The sequence below is a fragment of the Neodiprion virginianus genome, chromosome 3, assembly GCF_021901495.1.
Source record: "Neodiprion virginianus isolate iyNeoVirg1 chromosome 3, iyNeoVirg1.1, whole genome shotgun sequence".
NCBI lineage: Eukaryota > Metazoa > Arthropoda > Insecta > Hymenoptera > Diprionidae > Neodiprion > Neodiprion virginianus.
In genome coordinates this window covers 29448693-29468495 of record NC_060879.1, presented here as the reverse complement: position 1 = coordinate 29468495, position 19803 = coordinate 29448693, and the positions used below count along the sequence as shown (strand labels likewise).

The following is a 19803-nucleotide window of genomic DNA, read 5'->3' as shown; positions in this document are numbered from 1 at the left end:
CTACTGATTTGCATGATTGATACTTACCTGAAGTATAAGTAAATGGTTGTTGAGTACTATCCAGATATAACTGAGCAAGCTTAAAGCTGGTTAGACTTCAAATCAGTGGATGAATTCAACAACATGCTGTAATCTTTATTTATGTTTTCAAGATACATGGACACGCATGGCACATATGGACACGAGCTCGCAAATTTTATTTGTAATCCTGCACATACCAACATGTAATAAAATTTCAACATTCCAGTATATAGACATGAGAAAATATGTGTAAGCATTGCGCAATGCTAAATAAACTAGAATCAATCAATACCTGAAATTTATTCACTAAAGGTCGATTTTCGATCAACGCCAACAGTACATTGAATCTTGCGACGTAACTTTAAGGATCCACGGAAGAAGTCGAGGAACGTCCGTGTAAAGTCCGGGGAAATCCTGGTTGCCACATCCAATACCATTTGATACGATTCCTGAAAGGCACGCTTATGATCTATCGCAATACTTCTTTTGTTAACGCATATGTCTGTTTTGATTAAGATCAATGCTCTGTCGATAAGGAAACATTGCATTGAAGCTTGCAGGCATGATTACATCGATGTGTCTGAAAATATGCACACTTTTCCGGGATATTAAGGACTTAGCGTTGATTCTCTCTATGAATATTTAAGTAACTTCATCGGTAGAGAAGACCGGTTTACCACATAGAACTTGTCGAAAGACAACGATAATTTACTCCAAACTACGGTACATTCCATAGTTCCAATTGATATCTGGGACTACAAATCGCGAATTTGGTGCAATCTAATTTAACGATGCTAATCTCTTCGGTCGAATTTTATTGTTCACCTGGGTGTACGAGGTTGAGTATTTCAGCAACTTCAGTTATTAAATCGAATGGAGGCATGTTATACTCGGTGAATAGTGAGCGTTGGCATCAACGGCGCCATCGAGTTAAAGTAGAATCAAAAAGTACAACAATTTAATTTAATTTTTATGAAAATGGAACTTGTCGATATATTTCTATTTCCACTACGTAACTCACCGATTAATTCAAATTTCCGATCTTTATTCCGGACTTGCAGAGGACCACCGCTGTCTCCCTGAAACCGAAATTTAAGACGTTGAAGCAAATTTGCCTGCTGTTTCATTTCACGCTTACACAAAACTCACTTGACAAGCGTCGCGACCCGCAGCTTGCCGGGATCCGGCACAGAGTAGCGTTGGTATTTTGGTAGGACAGGATTGTGTCTCATAAATTTCCAAAGCTACGACCCGCAGCGAGCAGACTGTTACACCATGGTCAGCGCGGCCCCAGCCCAGTGTGAAGGCCACCTTTCCGCCAAACCGTGAGGCCGTGCTTCGTTGCAGTACTGTAATTAAGTCGGTGTATTAAATTATACAAACGCTTGTCTCTCCCCGCCGCTGCCATCTCCGTTACTCTCTCAAAATGATAGAAAAATCACAATTTATATTGTTGATGTTTGAACGATTTTCCACTTCGAATTTAAAGTTATACACTTTCAGACTTTGGTCGGAGCATCGACAATGACCAAGTACCAAATCACAGTTTTTTTTTTCCAATTTAACGCCCCCGGCAGGACTGAACTTTAGGTGAAAAGCTGACGGGTTCTACATGGCCAAGCTCTTTATCAACATACTCATTTTTGGCAAGCAAATCGGCCTGATGAACTCGTTGAATGTGACTCTCATGTTCAGCCGAATGAGCATTGCGTCAGCGTAGTTCGTGTCCTCTTGGAATTGTGGATGCGGATAAAACTTTTCAACGGAAAGTATCACTGTGCGAGAGTCAGCCGTGCATCGATCATGCTCACCAAGCACCACCTTTGTCTCTGCTTTACTAAAACTTTGGCATCACGGCATCAGTCAGGTACAAATTCACTTACGGTATTACAAGAAATGCAATTACGGTGGTGATCAAATTTTCAACAGCCCTACACGTACCCTGAGGGGTGAAATTCAATCAGTTGAGAATTAGCGGTAAAAGTTTGAAGTAACTGCAGTTTTTGAGGTGGCTTGTTGTTGATGTTGATGAGAACGGGAGTAACGAGTTTTTGATAAAAGATACTGTGTTCCACAGACAGCAGGAAAAAAGACCCAAAGATCGGAATTAATTTTTGACAGTAATTTCAGGATTTTATCACTTCTCTGGAGTTCTATGCTATATACGTTAGAACTGACAGAATATCCGTAGCGTCTCAGTATCCAAGAGGATATAAGAGGGTCCTCGGTGATAGATTTTTATGAAATATGATACGAATTCCCCGTAGGGAAGTGACGGAACGTCCGCCTAATTACCGTAAGTAACATGATCCGGTAATTCAGGTATATAAGATTTGGGGTAACGAAATGATTTCTTACCCCAACGCCAAACAATGTGCTGCCGTAAGGACGTAGCGATCGTTTATCAGGGAACCGCCGCAGACAAGATTGGAACCATTAGCGACGACCATCGCCATCCAGGGAAATTCATTCGGCGATGCCTTGACGCCGCCAACCACTCTTGTGTAGCCCGCCTGCCCTCCGCGGGAATTTGATCTCCCGCATTCTGTGCGAGAGTGTAACAAATTTGCATATCAAGAGCAGGAAACTCGACTCCTCCCGCATCCTCAAGCTAATCTTACCGCAGTGCTTGTAGCTTGGACTTCCGTAGGAATTATCTAATTGCCTCGACGATCGATGAGCAGATTTTAAAGCCGAATTCAAGCACTGTACAGGGCAGAGTAAGCAGAGTGACAGCATCGCCAAAAAACTCACAAGTATCATTGTTATAAAACGGCTTTTGGTAACTCGCACAACTGGGCTTATGCAGGTACGAAAACACACTCGGCGACTGCCCATGCAGTAGTTTCTAGTTGGATGAGTTATCTATCCCGCACGCTGCATCGCCGGTTTAATGAACAATTGTTTCATTACTTTTACGGAATGGTATATAGCGACCCGTATATTCGATCATCCAGGGATATCTCTCTTGCCTGTAAAATATTTATGGAGACTTTCGACACCGGCTGAAGCCAAAATCGTCGGAATTTTATGCTATCGAAAACATGGGAAAGTGAGAATATCGACGTTTTCACTACTCTCGCAACTACCGAGAGGACGTCTATCGCGTGTTATCCTAAATTTATGAACTACGTTTGGTACTTAATCTTCCCTTTGTCCGTTTCACTCCTTTATCTGAATAATGTGATTTTTGACTTGGGAATAAAGTGGATATTACGATAGTGAACAGAAAAAAAATACGGGATTAATCAAATAATTATTCACGTTTGTGTGTTTCAGTTGATATATGAGAATATATCAGTAGTACCCATTTGTCAAGATTCGATCCATTGAAATGTGGACACGGTAAAAATCGTACAACACATTTAACTTAAGGTGCTTGAACAGATATTGCAAATTAAAACAACACGAAGTGCCAAGGTCATTGAAATTGACTGAAAAACGTAATTTCGATGATTATTTTGTGCAGTAACAAGCGTCTTTGGTCTGCTGTAAAATCCAATCAAGATGAGGCCCAATTCGGGTGAACACAGCACCCGCTGGCTTGTCGTCGCATTTATTCACGTCCGACATAATACCTGAAAATGAAAATTACGAATGACAATCACGAGCAGTTCACTTTTTTTCGGGGCAATGATCAACTTCGATAACCATCAAAACTTACCGACGAGATCGTAGACGTCAGCGTATGATCTGTAGAGAACGGATGAACCGACGTCGTTCTGTGAAAAAAATAATCGGATCGTTCGATTTCCCAGCTTTTAATTGTGTCGAAAATTTTTTAATCTGAGACCTACTTCGCACACGAGAGAATTTCCGCCGATAACTCCAATGCATCCGGAATCGTCGTGGAAGCTTGCTAGACTAACTCCGGACTTGATGCACTCGCTGTATCCCAGAACCGGAAGACCCAGCTTTCGGGGTCGACATGTTCTCGTTTCGGAAGCGTCCACGGCCTTACCTTCGATCCAGCCGGAGAGAGTTCCTACTTGCCCTAAATAAGTGGACCCTGCGGAATCGGAAATAAATTCCTATTATCGTTATTCTGGGTGAGATTTAGGGCCGGTCGATGAATATAAATGGGAGAACTGCACGGCAGGGTCCCGTAGGATAGTTTTACGTGTGTTAGAACAGATTGCGTCGTTGCGAAATCTAAGAAAGTGAGATTAGTCATGTAACGACTCGTACGTAGCAGTGAAATGAAACGAACAGACCGTCTCCAATTTTCAACGATTTCATATTGAAACAAACCCAGAAAAATTAATTTCCAGGCTGAATTATCTTTTCGAAATGATTTTGTTAGGAGTCAAAAATCGTTGACAGTCTTGGAAAATTTTTCGGCTAGATATGCATAATGCCTTGAACCAAATGCGGTGTATTATGGGTCGCACATTACTCTTTCGGGGATTTCGTTGACCGATGAATGGTCGTGAATCCAGGAAGATACTAACGAGGCTGAAAACAACATTATGCGGTATCGGAACGACCGCAGGTTCCGAGAGTTCCATGGGTTAGCAGAATGAATTAGCGACAAACTTATCTCGAGCAATGTACCTGGATTAGGCATGCAGACCGGTGAAATCCTCCTTTCAAACTTCGTAGGTTGACTGAGGCGAAGTAGAGCCAAGTCGTGGCTTCGAGATTCGGGGTTGAATTCCGGAAATGGTATCACCGTTTCCACACTCACGTTGCTCGAAGATATGTCCAAGTGGCAACGGTCGTATTCACCCAAAGACACTTTGATCTCTGGCGCTGTGGCTCTGGACATTGCGTGTGGTTAAAAGGCGATGAAAAAGTTATGAATAACCATTGAGCGTATGATTTACGACGCGCTAACAGCGAGTTGATGGTACCTACTTTGTAACCGCGATTACTCATCTTTGTATTTCATCTAGGAATCGGAATACCCGGGATTCCGTTCAATCTCAAAGTAAACTAGTCGCGAGCTGAACCGTAGGTAATTGCATAACTGCCGACAAGGAAAATTGATTGGCTTACGCAATGAGCTGGCTGGCGGCGGTCATGACGTATCGATCGTTGATCAAAACCCCGCTAACGACTAGTTTTGATTTCACATGGACATTGGCCAGCCATGGAAACTCGTGGGTGTCGGTATACTCGCCGCCCAAAATTCTTGCCCCACCACGATTCGGTCGTCCGCATTCTGCGGTACATTCGTAATTTTGAGTGAAAAAACAGAGAATTGATTAGAATTACAGTATCGTTGAAATACCCACGACATCCGCCGCAAGACTTGAGACCTCCGAAAATGAAATCCAGGACTCCTCGAGTCACTCGAACTTTCTCGACGTCCGCCGAATTCTACGGAAATCAAAAGTCGTTAATCAAATGTGCCAAGAAGCACGTGGAGACGAGGCCGAAGGTGACAATACGTGTTGAATGTCGACGAAATTAATCTCCATAGCATTTATTATCCACAATACATGACAGTGGCTTCAGCAACCATCTGCAGGATCTGTAGAAAGCTACTACCGCAATTTTCTAACGTTTTTCAAAGTACATATTTGGTTTCCACGTTCAGATAAACATCCTCAATCATCAATTAATGCACATGACCTTATGCGCGGCGTTGATGTTGATCGTCACTTAGAATTAGCTGCTTGGATCAACACTTGGTGAAATCTGTAGGACCAGTTCGTGGAGACACGTCCCAGATGACCATTAAATATAAGGATTTGTTCCTCTCTTCGATTCGGTAAATAATTTTCGTAAATCTTCGCATCACTTACTTCGATTCTGGGGCCGTCGGGACGTGCGGTGGTAACTGCCAACACAACGACGAAGACGCAGAATAGGAACTTGACGTATTCCTGTAGGTTCATGATTACGCCTGTCGAATCGAGGCACAACTGCACAGTGGCCTGTACCCGGTATCCAGACATAGCGGTACTAACAACCCGCATTTATGCCCCCTTCCATCTCTCCGTGCGCAAACTGACTACTTTGCATCCCACCCGAAGGTTCAACAGATCTCCGACTCAGTCGCTGACCTATGGAAAACCTGTCCCGTTATTTGGCTGGGTTTCGACCATGTTGTTATCTCCCGATATGCTGTTCGCCAACTCAAACATCCGTAGATGTTGTAATTCCTGTTCGAGCTTGGACAGACATTAATTCATGGGATCGCGCGCCGGTGAGGAGAATCATTAAATTGCGATCTACGTCCAAGAGTTGTTTACCTCGTTGAATGTGACTTAACAGAGACGTATTCGCGTTGGCTGACTGATTCCATGGTAGATATGTGACTCGAAGACAGAATCGTTGACCTCATCGGTTTTCAAATGTTAATGACTTCGTTTTGTATCGATAATCAATGGTCATTTATTAACGATAAGTCTGATTTCACAAAAGAACATCGAAAGTAGGTACCTCTTACGATTCTATGAAGCCGTAAGGCATGTTTGGTCACTATGCAACTATATAATAAATATAAATAAGAATAATAGGTATAAATTATGGTCTGGAAGTTTATTAAAAAATATTCTGCGCGGTATACCGACTAATCGATTGAATTTGAATAAAACCAAATATACGTACATAAATTGAAAAATATAGCATATCCTATAAACATAGTCGCTAAATAAGTTTATATAGCCGCGAAATTAGTGGACGTATATGATATATATACAAATCCTTATAGACACCGTCCGTACTCCAACGGTATGTATTAGATGATTATAAAAAAAAAGAAACTAAAATTATTGAAAAATATGTGTACAAAAAATTACTAGAATATAGGAATAAGCGTTTTGGGACGAAACTAAAAAATTCGGCTGTCCGTGATCGATACGAATGACAAACCACTAATGAAAAAATTGTTGGCACACGGTTGTGACGTCACGCGGTTCTCAGTCTTCGCAAAAGCAACCGTCTTTTGCCTTTTCAAGTATCCAGTCTAGATAACGCGTGACACGGGTATAAACGCCGGGATAACCCGGACGCGCGCACCCATTCCCCCAGGAGACGATGCCGATCAGCTCGTATTTCTTGTCCTTCCGTTCAGCCACCAACGGACCGCCGCTGTCTCCCTGAAATAAATCGAAAGAAAAAACTCCTTATCCATCGGCTGCAGTTTTACGTTGAACATTCAGATTCCGATTCGCTACGCTCCCAAACGTTGAGCTGTCGGTATCTCACCCTGCGCTTTACGATACGATTCGTAAATTGAAATTCCATTGAAATCAGTCCTAAACCAGTTCTGTAAAAATTGCAGCGTCACAGGCTGTCTCTATCGGATACCACGATCAGGAGATACGCGGGATTATTTTACCCTCTGGTTCTTGAGGGCGGATGAGACCCGGTCGTAGAGGCTGGGACCATTTTTTGTACGGAAAATCGTGACGTGGGACAGGAAGAGAAAACGTTTCAGAACATCTACTCCGTTACCTGGCAGGAGTCCTTCAGGCCTTCGCGGTAACCGGCGCAAAGCATGTTGTCGGATATCATCCGAGGATTGTAGCTCATGTTGCGACAGTCCGCCAAACTCATCACTGGAACTTCAACTTCCTGTAGTAAGCACGACGGCTTTCCATCTTCTTGCAGGGTTCCCCATCCAGCTGCAATCGCCTTCGTGCCCACGTACTGGTTGTCTGTCACGAGAATACCCGTATATTAGATTCGTTAAACAGGCAGAGTACACATCAAAAACCAGTTCGCTTTCACGTTCGTTAGATATTACCGGATAAATATTTACTCGACGGGAGATCATAAAATTGTACAATAGATTATAGAATTTTCGTGCGTAGTCTAATTGTAATTTGTTTCGGAATTTCTTCACGCGTAATTGTTGTAACCGCGTACCAAATCACGCGTATCGATGATTTCCGCATCTTGACATGTCGTTGCGCAAAACGATGCATGTACCCGTATTTCTACTTTTCGAACATCACTTATCAACTTGCTGCAGTCAATGCAATAATGCAATTGATACGGTAAGTGGGTCGCTTCAGTGGTTGCGAAACGAACGTGGCGAATTCAAACGCGGCATGACCTATAGCTATATGCGCAAAAGCTCGAAGTTTAACCTTATTGCTAATATGATCTGCACGACTGTCTCTGCCGAATTTGTAATTTGAAAAAAATTACAACGTAGCATTGATACTATTGTAAAACATTGTAAAAATTGTAAAACATAAAATCATTCGATGTCATAAAGCGATCATAGCAATATGCCAGAGAAGCAGCCAAACCAGATTCGAGTGGTGATAATTACATTTGGAATTTTTTCGCCCGGTATCAACCTGATAAATATAGGCGTGTACGAGATTGAAACCTGTTTATCAAGGTGGTATAGGTGCGTGTCATTTTATTTCTTTGTATCGCCTACGCGACTTAATGCGTAATGTCGAAATGTAGGTAGCTGGATGCGTTCACGTATAAGAATACATTTGAAAAAAGCTTATCAAAAGGTGGCACCGAGGCGTACAAAAACCCTTAGGCTGTAATTAATACTCGATCAGATTCCCTCACGATGCGTAGCACGTGAGTCAGATCAACTGGTGGAGAGATTAATTTGTTTTCGAATAATATCATTAGCAGTGTCACCAAATCAATGTAATAATGGCGTTTCAAGAAAGTTTCGGCATTCCGTTACCTTTGACAGTGGGCATACAAATTGGTCGTACAGTATTCGAGAACGGTACTCTTTCGTTGAGACGTAGTAAGGCAACGTCGTTGTCGAAATTCAGGAAACTAAATTCGCCGGATAGAGCTCTGATTACAAACTTCGTCTCCGGCTTGTTCCCTTCGTCGCATCTGTCGTGCTCCCCGAAAGTTACTTTGATCATAAACCACATGAATCTGAAAATGAAACTGAAATATTTGGTAAACTCTCTCCGGCGGTGTGGCAATGCTACGAACACCCTCGAATCAGCATTCCGTTTGCCACTGTTTGCCACACTGACTGTCGGACGACTGCGTAATAACCAATCGGTTCGACTTTATGATTTGAGTCCGAAATAAAACATCAAAGTTCTAACCCTTTGACGCAGTGGGCAGCCGTCAGCACGTAGCGATCGTTGACAAGGGTGCCTCCGCAGTAGAATTTGCTAAGATACGAAAGTCTGGCGATCCATGGAAACTCGTTATTTTTCGTCGTCTGGCCTCCCACGATGCGACTCGCCTCGTTTCGCAGACCGCAACCTGGAACGTAAACATTTTTCAGCATTATTTTTGTGCGACAGTAATTTTCTTGACCGGTTCGACGAGACCGGCGTCATTATAAATTCTGATTTTGGGTCTACAAAAGACGTTCGGATCAACTTACTGCAGTGGCATTTTTCCGGAGCAGCCTCGGACTCTGGTGGCTTGTTACCGAAGAATCCGAAGAAGTTTTTGCCCCGGTTGACCGTTACCTGCTTTCCCTGTAATTTGCAGGCAAACGACTGTCACACAATGTACGTTTTATGGCAATCATTCATTAGCATCGTATTCCAACTTCACACATACTTCCGTATACATCGGTAATCTTATAATCCGCGCACGTGAGGTGAAATGGGGAAAACAAATTACCGGGTACGTGCTGGATACTGAATTATGAATTACGTCGGAGAATAGGCAGCTAACGAGGCGAAGTAACAGTATGTTATCACAGGCCTGGAGTTCCTCCTTTGAAATTGTGCGTACCTGTACTAATTGTAAATACTCTGATCGCTTCGAAACGACTACCCTTCTAGGGATCACGACGGTCTCCGCGAGGTAGGGAAATATGCGCATAACCTGTTCCCTCGTCGGTAATCACTCTGGTGTAAAACTCGAATCGCTTATAAGATACAGCTTTGCAATACTGCAAATAATTATCATCGTTCGAACTTACTTGCGTTTGATGAACATGGCCCAATAACACCACCGTCGCTACAGCCAAGTAATATAATTTCAGCATGTTACTCATTCTAAGCGTTTAACGGTTCTTTTATAGAATGCAAATTTTGTTATGATTTTCAATGCGAAGGCCGAGTCGTTCTGGATATCGCGTACACTTTGCCAAATATTTCACGGACACCTTTCAGGGGTACAACAAAACCATATTGGCTCACAGGGCACCAGGTAGTTTACCGTAGTAACGCTTTGCCCAGACTGACGACGTCCTAGACGTGTTTAATATTCCAGAAGAAAAGAGGACAGGGACTTGGCGCTCGACCGTTCGAGTGTCCGCGTCTTCGAGAAATGGCTGTTCGTCCACCGTTCACGTTCACGTTCACGATCACGATCACGGGCAAACCCGATTGCTGTCACTGACCGCGAACTGCACGAGTCAAGATTCGTCGGACGTTTTCGTCCTCCGAATCGCCAATTGCAGCGGAGAGGCGTGAATTTTTTACAATATTTTTACTTACTTATTTTTAGTAACATGTTAAATAGCCTGTGCCAAACTTATGGGAACATCAAACCCCGTGAATTCCGCGAATTTAAAGTTACTTACGAAAGAACACTTACGCTTCATGGGATTCACTCGTTTTGGATTCGTCAAGTTGCTTCAAAGTCCGAATAATTAAAACCGAATCTAGGTAAAAAGAAAAAAGGTTGAATAAACTGAGCGGTCAAAATCGCACCGATTTAGCTGAACTGTCTCAGGTTCCACGGGATATAATGATTTCCATACAACTGTTTATCCGATCACCGATCATGTTTCGGTATTGAGGTTGATTTTTAGATTAAACTTACAACTATTGCATACAATCGTTTTCAAATATCAACGTCAGACTCATTTAGTAACTCGAATATGAACAGTTTATAAGAGACTATGAGTAGTTTGATCTGTTCCACAGAATGGACATTTGCTGATTCATTTTTGTTCGCAGTTATGGAGGTACTCATTAAATATCATGGCAGTAATTGTATTCATTGTAGTACGGTTGGAATCACGTTTCGATTTAGAATCGTCTATTCAAATCTATCACCTGAATAGACCTATTTTTTCAATTTCAACGCGAATTAACGCGATGGAAAAAATCAATTTGCGAAGTCGTTATTTTACTTCTTGAAAACTAAAAATCGAACAATTTCCTACACGAATCATTCCGATGAACATTTGCGCTAATGTTGATGTTCATTATGCACGGTCGAGCTGCAGTCACATACATCATATGCAGGTCGATTCTTCGCTTGGAGGGCACGTCGATGTGGATGTTCGTGTAAGGTGTACAGTGCATACATTTTTGTCTCCTCCGACGAAACCGGGGAGTGGCATAAGAAACACGTTGCCTTCGGTTTGACAGTGAACCGTTATTATACAAGTATAGTGTCATTGTTTCGTGTACATGTCATGTATTATGCGCATAACTTGCACTCATACATACATACATACATACACACCGAGTCTCCGCCAGGTAACCACATACCTTTTCTGAAATCCCCGTTTTCAGAGTCGCAGGTATAAGTTATGTATCATACGACGTATTTCGTGGATAATGGCGTAAACGGTGTAAGGAATGCCGTTCGGTGAAGGGATATTTGCAGTACTTGATCATTATGTACGCTAATAAGCCAGTTCGCTGGGTAAAGTCCGAATTTTGCTTTTAAGAGGATCGAATCCTAGTCTGGATTTCAATGAACTGTGCATTTTGTTGCTGAAACGTTATTGCATAATGTTACAAAACTTGTGTATGAATATTCGTCATGAACCCGAATTGATTGGAGTATATTTTAGCCATGCAAGAGGCTTTGTCTGTATAACCTTCACCATCTTCTATTCGCGCGATATTTTTATGGCTTACGTAAATGGAATTTGATTTTTCAGAATACACATCACCTACCTATTGCATATGCATTTTTTGTTTGCTTCCAATTGACAAGTTTGCAACGAAGATTTCAGCATACAGCTAGGAGAAATAATGTCACATAGGGAGTTTTTTAGTTTTAGTACCTCGAACTAAAGGTCAGCCTTTGTCGACACGTCATTTATATTTACAAATAATCATATGTAATTCGTGCCTTGTAATTTATTGGGAAGAAGTTGATATTGTAACTAATATTTTATAATATGCAGCTCGCAATAAAACTGCGTCATTCCAAAACATATCGAAATGTTCTTGACAACAAAAAAAAGAAAAGTTGTTTGATATAGTTACAAAACTTTGTAATGAGTTTTCGAGTAAATAGGAATTGCCCGTATACTGGTGTGTATTTTCCATCAGATGAACACTGTTTATGAGCGAAACGCTTACACTAATTATTGCAAGTACATTTTTACATCCAAGTTCCAATTACATGTCCGGAAAATCTCATTTTAATGAAATATTTACGTATACACGGTGGGCAATAAAATTCTGCAACGACAATTCTACTTAAAATCAAATTTAACATTCGGGTTTAAAAGTAAATCATACAATGGAATTTATCAGTGATAGTATTTATTCTTGGTGCAAGTATGATCGGATGAAAATCTTCTACTAGAAATTATAGAAAAAGAGAAGAAAAGAAAATTGAATTCGGAAATCACGGCAATGTAAGGTTATCGTTCTGTAAAGCGAGTGGATGATAGAATCGATTCTATTTCTTTGGTAAAAATGGTGTACGAGTGAAAAACTAAATAACTTAATCCTCCGTCCCCACTGTGTACTCTTTAGTACTAATTGAATATTGCAAAGCTCTTATTGTAGCAAACTTTGAGAATTTTTTTCAAAGACTCAGCAAAAGATTTCGATCCCAAATCTACTGGAGTATGAAACCCATATATTTTACTGTGTTCAAGAATTTTTTCGAAATTTTTTGACGCAGGATTCCCTGTAAAATACCATCCGAGCACTAAAGTGTCCACAGTGGGAACCGTGTACAAAAAATAACAATGGGAACGTAGGGTTAATGTAATATGGCTCATATAACTGAATCGTATTAACGAAATCGCTCAATGGTTTGTTTTTCCACTATTGTTTTCCGAAAACAAAGTAGCAACTTTTATTTATAAGGAAAAGTTTTAAAAATGAAATCAAATCTACAGTTGAGCAATAATATTCCTTGCATATAATAAATAACTTCTTGCGGACGAAGCATTGCCATTACTAATTATTTCTATACACATAATAGTTATAATATCACCTAGATATAGCGGCAGGCTTTCAGCAACTTATTTACACTTTCCTATGCTCGTTAAAGGGGAGGTTGTGTATTATATCGATTACTTGTACCATGAGCTCTGCACTGTTGCCTCGTTAATGGCGTCATTATTAATTCGAGGCGAGTTCTTTCGTGCATATACATTAGACCCACTCGAAAAAAATATCACATTATAGTAGCTAACAGTGGAGTGAAATGTCTCCAACACGAGCCATAAATTTGCTTCCGGCTCCGTTATCCACTTCTGGCGCACGTCAAGTTCACGCAAGTCTTTATTTCGGTTTATGAAACACGAAACGCTTCCTCCTCACTTCGCACAGATGCACGTGCCCTTCATATTGGTTTGAATCCAGTTCAGATATCGCGCCACCCTCGTGTAAACGCCGGGGTAACCCGGCCGGCCGCATCCCACGCCCCAGGAAACAATTCCTATAAACCAAAAACGCAGATCAAGTCAACATCGCGAATGAATAGTTACGCGTGCAATGATCCACGATGTTCATGACATTGATCATCCACCAGACGCCGCAGGCGTTTGACCGCCAAAGAGCCAGTGATCGTGCACAACCTCATGATCGGATCAACGAGTACGCCCTGAGGTAACTCGCAAAGAGCAACTTACGATGCTTCCAGGCTCACTCAGTTCTGATACCACATTGATGCCCCGAGGCGAAGGCTCCGCATGATCATCAAGCTTTCGTAACGAGTTTATGACATAATTCGGGCTCAGTACTGTTAACCGCAAGTGAATAATGACTCACCGACTATCTCGTACTTGTCGCCATTGGGCACCAAGAGGGGACCTCCGCTGTCTCCTTGGCAAGAATCCTGCGACCCGCGTCCGGCGCAGATCATATTGCTAGTGATTCTTGTGGCCCTGTATTTCATCTGCCGACACTGAGTGAGGCTCAGTATTGGAACCTGGACTTCGTTCGCTTGGCCTGGCAGCATCCCGCCCTCCGTTGTTCTGCCCCATCCCACTACCGTTCCCAGCTTTCCAGCGGGGTCCGAACCTGTTTCAATAAATCATTTCAGCGTTCCTGCTCGACGCTTAGAGCTCGATTTTATTCGATGTACATTGCCAGGTGAATTATTGAGTACCTACTCTGTGCTCGAATAAAACCATGAACTCATTCGGGGCATATTTTATACTCCATTAGCAAACTCGTTCGAGCAGGGTTTGATGAACCGCAATTAAATTAAGTAGCGAATCACCTTTTAGTTGAAACAAATACCCATCGAAAACTCGTCAGCAAAAATTCCACCTGTTATTCATTCCGTCAAGTTTTTTTTTTTTTTTTGGTGGGAAAACTACCAAGTAACATACTCGATATTGAAATCAACACTTTCACGTTTCGATACTCCAGTTGGAACAGGGTCACTCAGTAAAATCACTTACCCAGATTAGGCAGGCATATTGGACGTACAGTCTTTGTGAATTTTACAGGACGACGCAACTTGAGCAGCGCTACGTCGTGGTTGTAGGAATTCGTGTCAAAGTTTCTGTGGCGAATAATGGCACTGACTGCTCGCATCACCGCAACTCCATCAGTTGTCACGTACTGGTCGTAGTCACCTAGTACAATCCGGATCTTCGATTTTTGCAGGCTGTTAAAACAGTTCAACGGTTAAGGGGAGTTTAATATATTTTAAACAAATTACCTAATGTTACAAAATATTCCACGTTGTAATTTGTTCGCGGTTTGAAACGTACAATGAATTTCACTCGAACATTTGCATTTGAAAACTAATATTTCGGGGTCGGGGATAGTTCCAGTCATTACGAATACATGGTATTCGGGTCATTTAAGGAAATTTTCAGAAGTATCAGAAAGAAAAGAAAGAAGAGCTTTGCACAATCTTTTCGACGCAGAGTTTTTTTACTTGCGTGTAAGTATCCCCTTGAAGTTGAAGGTTTTTTACGCAGTTTTTTTTACCTAGCCCAATGAATTTTTCATCCCACGAAAAATGATGAAATCTGAGTCGGATGAAACCCAGTTTACGGAAATAGTGCCCTTATATGGAAGGGCCAGATTATACGACTTCATTAGATTCAGCTTTTCGGCTGAACCGTCGCGATACTTTCATTGCCAGCTTTACGGAATTTTCTCGGCTGAGAATTGTTTTTCATCTGAACTAATTCATTCGTAACATTTCTGTTAAAATCGAGCTATCACCGTGGCGCGATACAGTTTGTGCTAGAATTGTAGTAAGCTTAAATTCTCTGAAAGCATTGAAAAATATATTGTGGATAGAGCAGCGGTCTAATTCAGTGCTCCCGTCACAGACACAGGAGTCCAAATCTGTGTATGACGCGGACTGATCCATCCCATTATTTCGATAAAATATTACCGTCGATTACGACATGTTATAATTCTGAACGGCGATTAGGTTAGATAACATTGTTGCACAGGGACTCAGAGGCAAGAACTGCACAGCCGTTTGGCCGATGAGTTTTTCTGGCTATATCTGGGACTATAAAGCACTAAATTTGCACACCCCTCACTCCAGCCTGATAATTCACGACTCGTCGACGCTGACACCTCGACAATGAACTCGAGAATCACCTCCGTCGGTAAGATTTAATTAAAACGTGGGCGGGGTCGTGGAACGACTTTACGTTAATCGAATCTCTCGGATTAGCTCAAGTGCCTTGATATCCGGAATATTTAATTGTGGATGAAATAGCGAAAAGGTATGTCATACAATATGCATTTATCTCTCAGCAAATAATCGAGAAATCAGTTTTCCGGTTAGAATTTGGCCAGAAAATAATACACAACAACAGTATGACGAAACTGTTGAAATCCTTATACTTGGCAAGCTGAAATTAACCTCTGGCATAATCGCTTTGTGTATATGATAATTCTTTGAAGAATCGAGTTACGAAGAGCGGTTCAGAGGCTCGATATTTTTAGGGCACACGTGGGCGCCGTGTTATTGGACTAAAAATTTAACCGGCGGCGGCAATATAGATCGGTAGATTATATGCATGAAATATATTACTTGCGGACGCAATGGGCGGCAGTGAGAAGGTAGTCGTTCGTTAGAAGGCTTGCCCCGCAATGGAATAGCCCATCGTAGACAATACGTCCCACCCACGGATATTTGTTTGGTCCGGTAGGCCTGCCACCCACAATACGATCTTCCTGATTAGAGATGCCGCAATCTGAAAAGGACAGTAATTCACACTTAGTTCGTTATTCAGAACGTAGTAGAAAGTGCACACTGAGTAAATATTCACGGTAAGTTGACGGAACATAAATCGACGAGAACGAGAACCATTGAGTCAGTGAATAACGTAATTTTAAGGGTCATGGAAGTGGCTACAACTCTGCATATCACAGGCTCCGCATGTAACTTGCACAATAAGAATTTCAAAGCCAAAAAAACTTTGCTTAAGAACAATTGAAATTTTGGCATTTAAATCCTCACATCGTTCTCACTCAGTAGTTTGAAAGGGAGAAATATCAGAAAATGATTATCAGTTAATTATAGTATCAAATTGAAATGTAGGTATGTAAAGAACTTTCTCCGAAAACACGTACTGTTATATCGTGGCTACGAGAACAGATTCACTGCATGGATTCCGGCTTACACCAAAGAGTTCGAATTTCAAGACTTTCACTTCAGAAAAAAATTGTTGGTCCAAATAACTCGCCGTAAAAATTGAGGTGTTAAAGGTTAACCTTTCGTTGAGTCATAGAGCCGGAAACGTGAAAAAATTCATATCGCGGTAAAGCAGTTCAAAACTTTTGACAACATTCGCTGGCCCTGCTATTTTTAACGTTATTATATTACAGGCACTATTAATTCGGTTCAGAGAGACTCCAAAGAATGGCAAATTCAGAAAATAGGAGAACTGGGTACTAAAAGTTCGTATCAAAAATTCCGATCACTCTGAATCGGCAAATCGCTTCTGTCAGAATGTGAAATTCGCTTACCACACGTGCAGTTCCTAATTCTTTCCTCATCGTCGCCACTGAGTCCAGACACGTCGATTCCAAATATTTCGTCAAACAGGAATCTCGCTGATCGGTCACCGTCTGTGATCTGAAAAAAATGCATCCGTTAGTAGAAAACTACTTTCTTACAGACGAGGTGCTGAACATATGATTTTAGTAGCTGTCAAGGTATCTCCACATCGACATTTCCGTCGATACATGTGAGAAGGTGCCTAACGCCACCCACGTCTCCAGCACGAGGTTGCAGCCCATTCAAAAACACCGAGCGTGACCCCAAAAACCGAATGAATAGGCTCCGGCGAATGCGTAATTGAAAACGGCTGATACAAGCGAATGTTCAATGTGCGCGTACCGATCACGAGGTGTACGGAGAGATGACCATCGGAAAAGAAAGTGATCATCTTTCACAGTGTGCGTCAAGGTCGGGGAGTAACGAGAGTTGAAATTGGCAGAGTAATTACGTGAGAGACTGGGTACAAGATTTTGGCGCGAGGGTCTGACGAAAGACCGGGGGCTCGACTTACCTGAGAGTTGGCAGATCGCTGGCGAGGTTTCTCATTAAATCCCACCGATAGTCCTGCGGCACTTGTCAGGATGGCAAGATGTAACAGTAGCGCCCGAAATACCCACCCGGATGTTCTCATTTTCCGAATAAATGTCTCAGCTTATGCCTTCCTCCAGTGCAATTGTTAATAAGCCACTGGATCCGGCTCAATCGCGGCGCGATGAGCCTTCGAGATGCTGCCCCACTGACGCGCACTGAACACACTTAACGTCCCGAGAAGATAACCCCGGAGTAAGCACCACTTGCATTATAATTGCAGTTTCCCTTTCTGCCTAGTATATTCGCCAAGTTATGATTTATTCGAAAGCTCAGCACCGCTCAATGTCGTTGCTGTACGGTAAATTTCCCGCGATCGAGTTGGAGAACGGATCGCACGATAGTCCAAAGTCAAGATGCCCGGTCGCTGCTTTCACCGACTCCATAAACACGAGGAACTGACCGAAGCAGCGCTACGTCGAAGACGGCTGCTCGTCGCTGGCGCGGCTCCGTGCGGTTAAAGAAAGTTCTTTCTCTCCAACTGGGTATGTCCCACCGTCTATCCGGCCTCCTCCGACTTCTTCTCACTATTTTTGACACTCCCGCTGCGATATAACGAGGAGGCTTTATACGATGTGTCAGTTCCGATCACAACGACCCGTCACTCTTGAAACTGTCTATAAATTCTGAGTTTAACTTTTTTAGGTCCCGATAAAATGCCTCCCACGCATTCGGTCAATATTTGAATAGTTAACGTCTCGCTAATGATTTGCGTCAGTTTTACCTTTGTATATTTGCGGCTATAACCGTGGATAGAGCGGTGAATCAGAGTCGGTAAATATATTTGCCACTTCACCGAAAGTTCAGCCATTATTACATTGCAGAGGTTTCGTATCTGTCCATCGGATAAGGGTCAAGGTCAGACGTGCGAAGGCGACTGATAAGCTCTGGAAGATAGGAAGAGGTATGGGCGCCATGTATTATTCATGCAGTGCACGACGAAAATTCCTTTTAGTCGGTGAGTGACGAAGGTTTAGCCGTGAACAAGAAAATATTTATGAAAATTACGCAGTGATTCTTAGCGTAAGACATTACACAAGATTCTTTGGAAATTCCTTTCCGCCTGCTTGTATGCAGGTGCGTAATACACCATAATTGCTTTCGTGCCTTATCTCGGACAGTGCTTCCATTTTCATCCCCATGAGAACGGATTACGCATTAGTCGGATGAATCGGCGCCTTCGTATTTCAGACAATTCAAGAAGCAATTGAGGCGCCACTTGTTGCTGACTTATACATTTGAACCTCGGTGATCGACTTTCTTTGGCGAAAGGCTGATTCTCGGAAAGAAATCCGTCTCTTGAAACTTATATTAATGGATCCACGCACGCTCGTGTGCATATAATGTGCAGCGACACGGAGAGCCAATGCAAGCGATTGTACCTTAACTACGACTTTCTTTCAAAATTACCTGGTCATGTGAAGTATTTTGAGGCGAGTGTACAATTACGGTTGTAATGCAAAGGTGCTGGGGACACACTGGGGGAAGGGAAGGCGGGAGAAGGGATGGAATGGTGTGGGGGAAAATTAGTATGGTTTATTTAATGAGATGCGCGCGCGCTGGGACGGAATCGGGGTCAGGACGAGTCTGGCGTTTTGCTTTCAGCGGCCCAATGTGGGTTAGTGAAACCATCGGACCGTTGCAAACAATGCTACTCCCCTACCAATTTCGAGTAGAAGTGAATTACAAGGACAATGTTTTACCAGCTAAGGTAACGCGGTGCAGCACTTTCGTTCCATATTGTTGCACCAAGCCATAATAGCATACCGCTTGTTGCATCGAACGGGAAAGTATGAATCGGACGGTAAGCTCGTGAACGTTTGCTGTCTGAGCTTCGAGACTTTTTAGGTCAAACGTTGAACTTTTCGTGAATATTCTCGATTGAAGCATTTTAGCGTAGTTTTATATACGAAAAAAATATGTTGTCACGAGAATCAATTAAATCAGTGAAATAACGGTAACATGGCAAAACACTTGCAAAGGCAAAGGAGCACCGGTACATCGTACCAAAGTATCGAGATGGACGATGATTGAGAACTCCCATCGCAATCCAGTCTGACCTTTTGCCTGGTACAGTCGAACATTGCTCGGATGTATCGATCGAACTCGATTTGGTTTCATCGTGGATCTTTGTTGACACTG

At 42.3% G+C, this 19803-nt stretch overlaps 3 protein-coding genes across 3 annotated transcripts; all 3 read right to left on the bottom strand.

Moving 5' to 3' along the window:
- Positions 1–114: 114 nt before the first annotated feature.
- On the bottom strand, positions 115–2907 carry LOC124301412 (phenoloxidase-activating factor 1-like). Its single transcript, XM_046756406.1, has 7 exons — positions 2643–2907; positions 2380–2566; positions 1659–1864; positions 1171–1370; positions 1043–1100; positions 314–470; positions 115–208 (listed from the first exon to the last, which is right to left on the bottom strand). The coding sequence occupies exons 1-6, from the start codon at positions 2857–2859 to the stop codon at positions 346–348; spliced, it is 993 nt and encodes a 330-aa protein (XP_046612362.1). The 5' UTR covers positions 2860–2907; the 3' UTR covers positions 115–208; positions 314–345.
- A 379-nt stretch (positions 2908–3286) lies between these two features.
- LOC124301411 (vitamin K-dependent protein C-like) lies at positions 3287–6272 on the bottom strand. The gene is made up of 7 exons (XM_046756405.1): positions 5772–6272; positions 5259–5343; positions 5020–5185; positions 4576–4781; positions 3819–4030; positions 3686–3743; positions 3287–3599 (listed from the first exon to the last, which is right to left on the bottom strand). Exons 1-7 carry the CDS (start codon positions 5943–5945, stop codon positions 3478–3480), a joined length of 1023 nt encoding a protein of 340 aa, XP_046612361.1. The 5' UTR covers positions 5946–6272; the 3' UTR covers positions 3287–3477.
- A 219-nt stretch (positions 6273–6491) lies between these two features.
- LOC124299632 (transmembrane protease serine 9-like) lies at positions 6492–19802 on the bottom strand. Its single transcript, XM_046752898.1, has 12 exons — positions 19669–19802; positions 17040–17148; positions 16102–16264; positions 14495–14703; positions 13857–14108; positions 13406–13524; positions 9857–9940; positions 9308–9404; positions 9021–9183; positions 8636–8853; positions 7429–7631; positions 6492–7070 (listed from the first exon to the last, which is right to left on the bottom strand). Exons 1-12 carry the CDS (start codon positions 19780–19782, stop codon positions 6891–6893), a joined length of 1911 nt encoding a protein of 636 aa, XP_046608854.1. The 5' UTR covers positions 19783–19802; the 3' UTR covers positions 6492–6890.
- Position 19803: the final 1 nt, after the last annotated feature.